This window comes from Papaver somniferum, chromosome 2 (assembly GCF_003573695.1).
Source record: "Papaver somniferum cultivar HN1 chromosome 2, ASM357369v1, whole genome shotgun sequence".
NCBI classification, from domain to species: domain Eukaryota; kingdom Viridiplantae; phylum Streptophyta; class Magnoliopsida; order Ranunculales; family Papaveraceae; genus Papaver; species Papaver somniferum.
In genome coordinates, this window is record NC_039359.1 from 157271378 (window position 1) to 157284416 (window position 13039).

The following is a 13039-nucleotide window of genomic DNA, read 5'->3' on the forward strand; positions in this document are numbered from 1 at the left end:
AAGGACATAACATCTTGTATTCACTTGTTTTGATGCTTCTCTTGTAATCGGTGGAGATACGGTGTCAAAACTCATCGCCTCCTTCAACACCTATATGAAAGACATATTGCCTCGTTATTGTAATAAAATGTAACATAAATACTTTCTTAATAATGAGGTTGAATTCATATTCTACTTACTTGATATGGATTAGGAAACTTATGTTGAAGGTTATGAGTTGTTGGCAAAACATGCTCACAAGATTTATCGATTTCTCTGATCAACTTCTTCTCGACTTCAAGATGAGCCGCGAGAAGATAAAGAATTGAATATATCGTGAATGAGGTTGTTGCAAATCCATCAAGTAAGTGCTCGTAATCCCATTGTTGATGAAATTAGTTAATGTTAGTCTCGTGTATTCTATACATGCGCCAGTTATTTTCTGTTTTTTTTTCGTGTGAATAGTGTGTGTGACTCTGTGAAAAGTTAAGATATAAAAAAAGAACTCTTATGCAAAAGTATGAGAGAGAGATTTTTATTTTTATTTTTTCCAGATTCATTATCTCGTAAGAATTATTTAACAATGAATTGTAGAAAAATTATTTTGAATTGTGATTATCAATCCGAACCACCGTAATTTCATCAGTGTATTATTCGAGCGGGTATCTTCATAACGTTGATTATTCGATCCTCTCTTGTCTTCCGTTTCTTGGTTTTCAATTCGTTTTTTGTTCGCTTCTTCATTCCTGGTGGTGAGTATCTTTCACATCTGGTACTTTCTTATCTCTCGAAGTTTTCATAATTCTTATTTGTTGTTCTTCTTCTTTAGTATATTATACTTTTCAATCTTTCAATTCAATTTTTATTTCTATTTTGATTTTCAATCTTATTTTTCAGTGGAACATCAAACTTCATTGATATCTTCGACTCCTCTAAATAAAATAACCGATATATTATTCCTGTTAAGCTTCGTGACGACAACTATTTGTTATGGAAATATGTTTTTCTTCCATTGATAAAGCACCATAATTCTATTTCATACATTGATGGTACTAGATTTTGTCCTCCTCAGTTTTTAACTCATGTTAATGAGAGAAACCAAATTGTTAATCCTGCTTATACTCTATGGAATGAAAAAGATCAAACTGTAATTCTAAGGTTAAATTCCACTATTTCCGACATTGTATTTAGTCATATATCATGTACTTCCACTGCTTGTGATCTTTGGAAACTTATTGAGGAGAAATTTGCACAGACATCTACACCTTATGTGATTCAACTTCGTACTAAACTACAAACTCCCAGGAAAGGTAATCTTACTATATCTCAGTTTCTATCTGAATTGAAGAAGATCACTTATTTTAATAATAAACTCTTATTTTGTAATGATTGTCAACTAGGTTGTAGTCACAAACAACCATTTCAATTATGTGATTATGTTAGTCTTAAACCTCTTACTCTTTTACATGTGTGTATATGGGGCCCATGTAATGTTGTGTCTGGTCATGGTTCAATGTACTATGCTGCTGTTATTGATGATTATTCAAAATATTGCTGGTAAACATGTTTGTATTTAATTTGTAAATCAAACTGAACTCCTTCTTCAATTTCTTGTTAAAGTCATTCGATCAGATGGGGGTGGTGAATTTTATAATGACCATCTCAAAGATTTTTTAACCAACAAGGGCATTACTCATGAATCCTCATATCCCCACACACCTGAAAAAAATGGGACTGTAGTATCTAAACATAAACATATTTTGAATCTTGGTAGGACTTTACTCATTCAATCTGGTCTCCTTCATTCTTACCGGGTAGATGTTTTTCTCACACCAAATTTTTTAATCAACTGATTGCCTACTAAGTCTATTGGTTTCACTACTCCTCTAGAAGTCTTATTTCACATCAAACCTGATTACAAATTCTTAAAATGCTTCGGCTGTGCTTTATTTTCCTGGCTTAGACCCTACACAACCTCTAAATTACAACCTAGAAGTAAACATTGTGTATTTCTTGGCTACAACTCTTTTCAGAAAGGCTATAGATGTTTGGATCCTTTTACTGGCAGAGTTTATATGTCTAGGAATGTTATATTTGGTGAATCTTCTTATCCTTTTAAATATTTGTATCTTTCAACTACATGTCCTATACTTTCATATGAGTTTTTATCTCTTAAACAGTCTACTTCTCCTGAGATTTCATATTCTTCTCTTTCACCTGTATTTAATGCTAATCATACACCTTCTCTGCCAGTTGAGTCCTCATCTAATGCTCCTGCATCACATATCTCCCTTGTAACTAGCTCCGCGTCTTCCTCCCGTGCACCTGATCATGTTGTACTAACTAATGCACACAAGATTACTATTAGAGATAGAATGGGAGTGTTTAAACTAGAATCTTACTATACCTCTAAATATATTTTACCAAAGGCTTTTCTAAGTGATATTTGAGCTCCTATACCTACTTGTTTTAGTCAAGCTAATAAACTTTAAGTGTGGAGGGTCTCCACACTTAAAGTTGGCACTTGGTCATTAGTGCCACCTTCTGCTGATCAAAATGTAGTGGGGTTCAAATAGGTTTTTCGAGTCAAACATAAAGCAGATGGTTCTATAAACAAACACAAGTCTAGGTTAGTTGCTAACGGGTTTCATCAACAGGGAATTGATTTGTCTCTTTCCCTGTTGCTAAACTTACACAACTATCAGGTTAATTTTGTTTCTTGTAGTGCAGTTTGAGTGATCTATTTCTCAATTAGACATTAGCAATTCTTTTTTACTTGATGATTTCAAGGAAGATGTTTATATGCAACAACCTGCTGGCTTTGTTGATCTGATCATCCTGATTAGTCCCGTGTATTCTAACATGGGAAAAAAATTTGCTCTCGCAGCGCGAGAGCCTTTTTGAACTAGCATATTTATGACCGTCAGATTTAACAAGATATGGCATCATCTAACATCGAGTTAACTCCGGTTAGTCGCAAATATTTGACTTGTTCATGTACGGAAATCTGGCTTCCATTCCTAAGCGCAATAATATTCTGCATCTCTGCCATTATTTGTCGTCTCCATGAGATAAAGAACCCGTATTTTTTTTGGAATTCTGAAAATTACTCCAGCTTGATGTTGTTGTGAATGGTGTGGATGGCTGTTGTGGTATTGATGTTGGTGTGCATGTTTGTTTCTAACGGTGATGATAATAACTTAACTATGAATGATTATGAAATTTGCAATTAAGATACAGATGAGAAGATGAAGCTGCTCTTCGTTATTCTTGGTTGATGAGGAAACGAAAGTCATAGATTCAAGTTGACTAGTGGTGTAGCTGGATATGGGAGGGCAAATCATGATAATAATAATTGAGAAGCTTTGATTTTTTATACAACCTTCACAAAATGAATCGTTAGTTATTACTGATTATAAGCCTTGATTGATTAAATTTTTATCCATACACAGAAACAGGAAAAATCAAAACAAACCTTAGTACCATTATGCTTAGTAGAAACCTTATAAAGTGAGCAAGAACATCATCACCATTATGCTTAGTACATGACAGGTAAAACCGATATGCTTAGCATGAATGCACTAATGGAAGCAAATGAAGGGATTTTAGTTGGTTGTTTTATGCCAAGAATGAAATATTTAGTGATTCTTAAAAGTCATTCTGTGCGAAGCAAATAATATGACTGAACCCTATCTATACGATCGAAAGAGTTTTCACTTTGACAAATACTCGGTGTGAAATTCACTTTGACCAAATATTCGGCGTGAAATATAGGAGTTAACTCGCAGTGCAAATTTTTTTCCCTACACATGTGCCAGTTAGTTTCTGTTTTGTCATGTGAATGGCGTGTGGGTGAGTTTCTCGTGTGTGAGTCTGTAGAAAGTCAAGATATAAAGAAAATCTCTTAGGCGAAAATCTGAGAGAGAGAGAGAGAGATTTTTATTTTAAGTTTTTCTAGATTCATTTTCTCTTAAGAATTGTTTAACAATGAATTGTAGAAACATTGTTGAATTGTGATTACCATAATTTCATCAAAAATTACTTAACCTCATGGTGATTATTTTAGTAAAATATTTGAAATAGAGATTGCTTAAACCAGTTGGTCTGCAGTTTTGAGCTATCAATCCTATTGATTTCAGTCTCATGCACTAAGGCAGTTTTTCTGGTTGAGTCCAGAAGCAGATGTATCATCTATGAATATCTAAGGATATTTGAACACTAGAATATCATTGGTTTGGGATCTGATATACTGACTTAAATAAATATTTGGATGTCAGAATTTGATTCATAGAATATTTTGTTACACTGATAATTAAAATACAGTAAGAACGTTCGACTTACATGTTGTGCGTTTGCTGTATCATTAATCAGGTTTATCTTCTAATGACTCTAAGTTTGACACCATACTTGAAGTTGAGTACGATTCCGTACTCAAACTCCAAAGGATTTTCCATATTTGGGGAATGCTGGAATGAGTATCTACGATAAAGATGAATCAACGCCAACTTAATCTCTTGTATTGAAAATTTTATTCCAATACATTGTCGAGGTCCAATTCCAAATGGGATGTGGGCATATGGGTGTCTTTGTATCTCTTCTTCACAAGTAGGATTAAACCTCTCTGGTTGAAACTTGTTTGGTTCTGCAAAATACTTGGGGTGTTTGGCAAGGACCCCAATTGCCAGCCATATCCATGTACCCTGCAACCAATATGGACACTTAACTTAGTCATTAAGTACTAACAAATAATAATGCAACATTATCTAGATTAAGAACCAAATACACACACCATTACAGATTGAATACAATAAGAAGCGGATAACCAATGTTCACAATCAAAGTGTATGAAAACTAAGATGTCTTAGTGAGGCACCACTCCTAATTGCAAGTAACCAAATATGGAGCTATCTAGTAAATTATGCATCAAATCATACCTTTGGAAGGACATAGCCTCCTATCTCTACTTGTTTTGATGCTTCTCTTGCAACTAGTGGAGATACAGTGTAAAACCTCATCGCCTCCTTCACCACCTATATCGAAAAATATTACACACAAATATTAGAAGAAAAAGTAAAATGCTGGTTTTCAGCAGTGTGTAAACACTTTAGTGATGTGCTCGAATTTGAATGTCACTTGCCTGATCAAGATAAGGAAACTTATGTTGAAGGTCATGAGTTGTTGGCATCAAATCATGTCCACCAAAACTATCGATTTCTCTTGTTAAGTTCGTCTCGACTTCAGGATGAGCAGCAACAAGATAAAGTATTGAAGATAACGTGAATGACGTTGTTGCAGATCCAGCAAGTAAGTGTTCATAAGCAAGGGCGCTTATATAATCAGAAGTAAACACATTTTTCAATCCCTTTTCTGCTTCCCTTGCATTCAATATAAGTGAAAGGAAATCTTTTGAACCCCGATCTTTATCTTTGGCTCTTTTCTCTACAATTTGATCTAGTCTTTTCATCAACTTCCGATTAGTTTGGTCCACTTTACAGTCAGTTGTTCCTGGAACCCTTTTAAGTATTTGTTGAAATGGGTGTCTAAGAATAGGACATATCAATCCAAGTATGATCGAGAATGATCCTGAAAGATCCATTTTCAATGTAGTAGTGGAATACATATGTTGCTTGATGAAATCCTTAACTTCAACATCGTTTTGCACATTGTTAGAACCATTGAGTGATGGTTCTTTCGTGAGGCCAAAATCAAACCCAAATGCAGCTTGACCTATTACATCGGTAGCTAATTTCAAAGAGAGATCGGAGAACGTAATGTCTTCATGCTCAGAAGTAGGAAGATTTTGAGCTGCTGATTCTACGACACACTGCATTTTGCGTATAAGACTAGAGAGATGTGAAGGCTGGTACATTGAAATTATGGTATTTCTCATCAAAGACCACTTTGTATCTCTGCATCAAAATCAACTTTAGTAAAAAAAAAGTCAACAATTTATAGTTTGATGGGTCAGGACATGGGTTTATCTATTTCTCTACTTTAGCCATATCAGCTAATATGCAATGAACTCAACCCAGGATTAAGTCTAGGGAAAATTGGGAAACTGCCCCAATTTGGAGTGTAATCTTGGAAAACTGCCCCAACGTTAAAAAAAGTTGGAAAACTACCCCACTGTTAGAAATCTCAGTTAACTCCGCGTGTGCGAGTTCTCACGTGCCAAAACCTTGAACCCTAAACCGACGCCACCACCACCCGAACCTTAAACCTTGAACCCTAAACCTTGAATCCTGAATTTTGAACCCCAAACCCTGAATTCTGAAGGATATATTTGACTTTTTTTTCGCATGTATAAGCTCACACATGTGACTTAACTGGATTTCTAACGGAATGGGGCATTTTTCCAACTTTTTAAATGTTGGGGCAGATTTCCAACATTGCACCCAGTTTTGGGGCATTTTTCCAATTCTCCCTTAAGTCTAATGAACAGCTATCTATGCGTTTGTACAAGGAAATAGTTTCAGATTGAGCAGTGAATGGTAAAAGCAAGTCATGTCGCCACCAATGAACAACTAGCGTATTTTTTTTATTATTTTCAGAAAAATTATTCGAAAGGAAAACAAAAGAAAATGAAGTACTAAAAATTTCAAGAAAACCATTTTATCTCAATAAGCTTATTTTGTACCCTCATAAAATGGTGCACGTAAGGGGCGCACAAGTGTCACATAACTAATTGGTAAACTAAAGAAACCAAGCCTGGCTTATTAAAGAAGTCCAACCGGACTTTTAAAGGAAGCCCGCTGGTTTATTAAAGAAACTAATTTTGGCTTATTAGAAAAGCCCAATCGGATTTATTAAGGAAGCCAGGTAGTATATTAAAGAAACCAATTCCGGGTTATTGAGGAAGCCCAACTAGATTCATTAAGAAAGCCCGATCGTTTATTAAAAAATCCAGCTCTGACTTATTATGGAAGCCTAACTGGGTTTACTATGGAGGCCCAATAGTTTATTATGGAAACCAAGATAATACAAATCTCAAAAATTGGGATAACTATAAATCTTGAGAAGATAGACATTTATCTTTCAAGATATATACAGATCTATGAAGATAGACACAGATCTTCTAACATAAATACATATCTTGATATGATAGAAATGGATCTTTCAAAAGGTGCACAAATATTTTGAAGATAAGTACGAATGTTCCAGGATATATATAAATATTGGGGATAAGTACATATCCAAGTTCTTTAAGATTAACTAAAAATCATATGAGATAAAGATAAATCTAGGTGGTTATTAGAGATAACTACAAATCATAACATCTAGATTTGTTTTCTGCGTATAAATAGAGGCTAAAATCCAACTCAAAAGGTACATAATCACAATTATTTTTCTCCTCTAAAAACCGTCTTGGAGCTCTCTCTGACTTAAACATCATAGTGTCTTTGCAGATACCCCTCAATTTTCAACAACAATTTCTGGAGAAATAAAACAACGGGGGAGATTTCATCGTCTTATACATATCTCGAAGATTGTTGGGGTAATTAATTTTGCACCAACACCATATACAAAATGATTGTAAGAAATATGGAAGAAAAGAAATACCTGGTAAAGAAAAGACCCTTCTTGTGGAGGGAGGATCCAGAAATTGGCGAAGGAATGCTCCTATTTGTTATATCTCTGAACTTCTTGATTCCAACTTCTCTGCACAACTCCGCATCCGCAATAATTATCAACGGCTGCCTACCCATATGGAACCTGTTTTCCGTTGCGATATACGAGACTGTTGGTTACAAAAATCATGAAGAACTTATTTTGAGGAAGCTAAATTCCCGAAATAACAAGGTTACCTAAAAATTGGACCATATTGTTTGGCAAGGACAGTGAAGACATCAGGACCGTACTTGGAGAGTAAATGAAGGTGCCCAAGTAGTGGAATTGTTGGAGGACCAGGTACATGTCTTACTTCCCAATAAGGTGCATATAAATACATCACAAAACAAACTACCATCAATACTATGAAGGTGTAGAAAAATGACGGCGTGGCGGGTGTATTTGTTAAGTGCAAACACATATCTACAAAACTTTGCAGTGTATACTTCGATGAAGCCATTGAAAAACTAAAGAGAGTGATAAGAATGAGTTAAGTGCAAGGAAGAGGTTTGAGAGAGCGAAGCATTTATGGAAATAAAGAAGGTAAGTGAAGCAGACAAGGGTAGTATCAGCAGGTCTCATATTTGATGGACATAATGATTTAAACTGAGGAAAGTCTTTTTATGACTATGATTTCCATGATTTACTGTCTTCCATTTCCATGTATCCACTACACTTTTACAAGAAAAGAATTCAAGGATATTGGTCCATTAAAAACTTTATTTTGTTGCGCCAACTGTTTGAGGTTTGTGGAGCATGACGAACCTTGGAACTGTTTAAAAATGTTGAGCAATTGTCAGATTTTCAAGATTAGTCGGGTTTCTCCAAAATCAGATCGTACGAGTAAAGCGTGTTTACGGTGCAAAAAAGATGCATGTGGGAGGTGTAATTTTGAAGGGAAAGAGTGTATGTGAGGTGTAAGAGTATGAGGGTGCCAGATTGCTGGAGGGTATTAGAGGACTTCTTTAGAAATCTGGTACCCTCGCCGATTCATTAGCTGTACGTAGGGTACCCCATCAAACCACGTCTCTGGTGGGAACACCCCACATTTAAAGGTGTGTCTAGAACGGAAGAATGTATATGCTGCAAGAGATATGGATTGGTACCGAGCAAAAAAGCAAAAGATGACAAGTACTTCCTTAATGAAGTAATTTGGTATGCTTAATGATCATAACACAAGCATTTGTCTGGGTTACATTTTATTAAGATTAGGTAATTAGGCTAGCTGATTCGGCAATCGTCAATATCCAATAGATGAAGTTTGCCTACAATGAAAAAGGGCCAAGTACTCAAAAGGCTAGCTACAACCACGTCCGGCTATAAATACCTCACACTACATCAGTGTATAAATGCGACATATTTAGCACATTATGGCTTCTAAACCAGGCATCCTTACTGAATGGCCATGGACTCCTCTTGGAAGGTTTAAGGTATGTTCATTTATAATATAATTTTGCTGAATTTGTATAGATCATGGATAAGCCAGCAATCGAATTTGCACGTATGTGCAAGTAAGCTGATAATGTTCATTTGTATTCTGTCATATAGTATATAGTGTTGGCTCCATGGGTGTTGGATAGCATATCTCCATTGTTTTTCTCGGGAAATAACAGCAGCAAATGGGACTTGAGTTACTTCCTCATCCTCCCTTTGTGTTTGTGGAGAATGATTCACAACCAGATTCGGATAAGCTTTTCTCGTTTCAAAACATCCAAATCCAAGAACAGGATAGTCGGCAAGCCCATCGAATTTGAACAAGTTGACAGAAAAAGCAACTGGTAAGTATATATAAATACACGCGTTACTGCTAGGTACTGACTGGCAAATTAGTATCTAATCAACTTTTATCATGTATAAATCACAGGGATGATCACATCATACTTAGTGGGATTCTGTTATATTTGGTACATAGTTACATGCCGGGTTCTTCACAACTTTCCATCTGGAGAACTGATGGTATCGTCATGACCGCTCTACTTCATGCCGGTCCAGTAGAGTTCCTTTACTATTGGTTTCACAGAGCTTTGCACCACCATTTCCTCTACTCTCGCTACCATTCACACCATCACTCCTCGATTGTCAGTGAACCAAGTACTTGTAAGCAATCAGTTATAACTTATATCAATCATTAATTAATATATGTAGCTATATTGGTTGAGATGATATTAATGCTGCATGTTGGCATGTTGCTCATACCTTGTGCAGCTTGGACACATCCGTTTTGGGAGTGGATCGGGTATTACCTGCTTTTTGCAATACCAGCTCTAAGTATGATTTTCACCGGCACTGCATCGATAGTATCTTTTGGTGGTTATTTCACTTACGTGGATTTTATGAACAACATGGGTCACTGCAACTTCGAATTTATCCCGACTACCTTCTTCACCACTTTTCCACTCCTCAAGTACATCTTCTACACTCCGACGTAAGTACTGTATATGTTACAGCTGCATGACTATACTAGTAATAGCTTGTGCTAATCCTGCTTTGCATGTATATCATCAATTGTCGTGATTGCGCATGCAGATACCATGCACTTCATCACACCCAGTTTCGAAAAAATTACTCTCTATTTGTGCCAGTGTGCGACTACATATATGGTACCATACACACATCAACTGACCTCGTTTATGAAACCTCACTCAAAAGGACGGAAGAGTCACCGGATGTTGTTCATCTAACTCATCCAACTACACCGGATTCGATCTACCATCTACGTCTAGGATTTGCCTCTCTAGCATCAGTACCTGCTTATCATAACGGTACAACCAACACTACTGTTAGTACTGAAAAATGGTATGGTATCATCAAGGGGTTTCTTTAGCCATTAACATTCTTGTGGAACGTACTGTTTCAATCAGTGTTTGGTTACACTTTTGTACTTGAGAGAAACATATTTGATGACAATGTAACCAAAAAGGTTCTCAAAATGCAAACATGGGCAATACCAAGATATTCTTATCATGTAAGTATCGGTTTGATTAATACACTTCGATACCATTAATTATCCTGAATCCGGAGAAACATTTTAATTAATTGCATTTTCCTTTGTTGTAGTACAAAAAGGAAAAGCAAAAAGGAGGAATAAACCGATTGATTGAGGAAGCAATACTTGATGCTGATAAGGCTGGTGTTAAGGTCATAAGCTTAGGGATCTTGAACCAGGCAAGAAAATCTTGAATAAATGCCTTATTCACGGTCTCCTTAAATTTGTAACAAAAATTTGAGATTTAATTATTGGCTTATTTTCATGCTGCATGCAGGTAGAAGAACTGAATGATAATGATAAAGTTTATATACAGAGGCATCCAAATTTGAAGATTAGAGTTGTTGACGGAAGTAGCTTAGCTACTGCTCTCGTGCTTAATACCATCAACAACATCCCAGCTGCTGTTTATTGTAAAACAGAAGATAATAAGACAGATCAAAAGTTGTCTTTGACTGTGATGATAAGGGGAAAACTGACAAAGGTGGCTTGTTCTATCGCCTTGGCCTTATGCCAAAGAGGAGTTCAAGTTGTGGTTTCCCAGCAAAGTTCTAATAATGAATTCGAGAATTTAAGATCAAGGTTATTTGGCTCACTGGCACCATCATGCGTAAATGAGCATAACAACAATAATATTCATCATAATTTGATTCCATCGGCAGATTATACCAGTGCTCATCGCGGTAGTATTCTGGTGCGTTATCCCAAATTAAGGAAAGAAAACATCACGCTCTTGCATACGTACGTTAATTGATCACGCCGAACATACCAAACTAGTTGTCTTAATACATTTATCAAACGAATTATTGTGTAGGTGTGGTTGGTAGACGACGAGTTTAGCGAGGAGGATCATATAAATGCACCAAAAGGAACAATCTTCATACCATACTCACAGTTTCCTCCATGGTCCAACTTTAAGAAGATGTTGACAATCCAAGATGCTGCTTCAAATGCTTTCCGAAAGGATTGCATTTACCATAGTACACCGGCCATGTTGATCCCTCCATCTCTTCAGAACGTGCACTCTTGCGAGGTAATTAGATTTAGTAGATTTACTCGTGCATACTGTTGGAAATTTTGGGTATCGAATAGAAACGATTAGGCTTGAGGCGCGTAAAAGCCGCTTTCTTTAAAGAGTTATTTGCTCCCACTCGGTTAGAGTCGTTGAAGGGATCGAAATGCAAACTGTTTCCAGGATACAACAAGCCTTGTGTGATCGACGACCAACAATATCGGCTAATCACTCCTGAACTCATGTTGGTATTTTACTACTTATAGAAGCGGGAGAAGAAGTTAGAATCAATGTATCTTTAAGTATTACTTGAACCCTTATATAGATTACAAAGAGATACAGACATGTCTCTTCGAAACCTATATGAGAAGGCGTCAATCAATATACCCCCTTACTGTAAGGACATGTCTCTTAGGGCATCCCTCTGGACATGTCTCTTCAGATCCAAATCTGGAGTATCCGTAACTGACTTGCGACTTTTGATTCAAACCAAACAGTTCCATACTTTCCCTTTTCCCTTATCTCTTGCGGGTTACCCAGCCACTACATATATTTAATCTAACTTATTTGGATACTGATCAGATATCCAACACATACTAGTACTCAGCCAATACGAACTCATTCTTTGATTCTTAACAGAACTGGTTGCCAAGAAGAGTAATGAGCGCATGGAGAGTTGCAGGAATATTGCATGCACTGGAGAATTGGGGAGATCATGAATGTGGAAAGTGGTTGAAGAACAATCAGAATGTAGACGTGATTGAAAAAGTGTGGTCTGCTAGTTTACGCCATGGTTTCCGCCCTTATTATGTTCACACTCCCGCCTGCAACCGTACCCGCACCGCTGCTTAATGAAACGTGGGAGGATGGTATTAGTATATATGTCTGGTGTCCACAGTTGGCATCTAACTATCTAGTGCACGAAGTTTACATTTGTGTGTGTTGCTAAATAAAGTCAAGGACATGGTCCTTACAATCATAAAGCTTAATTCTACAATCGTTAAATATTGAGCTATCATCTCTAAATAAAGATAGCTTTTATTATACAAAAAACGCAAAGAAGCAAAGCTGTACTGTCAGAATCAAATATCATGTAGGAGTAAAACTCATGGCGAATGCAGCATCCATGAGGGGGCAATTGTCATTTATGGGCTTACTTCATTCCTCGTTAACAATTCTTATTTCTTGAAACCTATTTTGAGGCATACTATATTTTTTTGAGGCATACCAGATAATGCCAAAATAGGGTCACTAAATAAAAAACAACATCACCCCTCATCCACCATTTTTGATAATGGCATAACTACCCTTATATAATTAGTGTAAATGATTATGATTATAATTGATTAATTATCAATTTTAAGGATTGATTAAACATTAAACTATTAGTGGTGAATTAGTAGAAAAATCAAATTTATGTGAGAGAGTTGGGATTTTTGAGAGGAAGAAGAAGA

The 13039-nt window shown here is 36.2% G+C and overlaps 2 protein-coding genes across 2 annotated transcripts; one reads left to right on the forward strand and one right to left on the reverse strand.

Annotated features, from left to right (window-relative positions):
- Positions 1-4215: 4215 nt before the first annotated feature.
- LOC113349542 (cytochrome P450 711A1-like) lies at positions 4216-8453 on the reverse strand. The gene is made up of 5 exons (XM_026593514.1): positions 7785-8453; positions 7540-7692; positions 5117-5888; positions 4914-5009; positions 4216-4679 (listed from the first exon to the last, which is right to left on the reverse strand). Exons 1-5 carry the CDS (start codon positions 8045-8047, stop codon positions 4353-4355), a joined length of 1611 nt encoding a protein of 536 aa, XP_026449299.1. The 5' UTR covers positions 8048-8453; the 3' UTR covers positions 4216-4352.
- A 139-nt stretch (positions 8454-8592) lies between these two features.
- On the forward strand, positions 8593-12780 carry LOC113349541 (protein ECERIFERUM 1-like). The gene is made up of 10 exons (XM_026593513.1): positions 8593-9017; positions 9136-9365; positions 9452-9684; positions 9793-10012; positions 10114-10349; positions 10449-10552; positions 10645-10752; positions 10851-11267; positions 11388-11606; positions 12225-12780. The coding sequence occupies exons 1-10, from the start codon at positions 8958-8960 to the stop codon at positions 12435-12437; spliced, it is 2040 nt and encodes a 679-aa protein (XP_026449298.1). The 5' UTR covers positions 8593-8957; the 3' UTR covers positions 12438-12780.
- Positions 12781-13039: the final 259 nt, after the last annotated feature.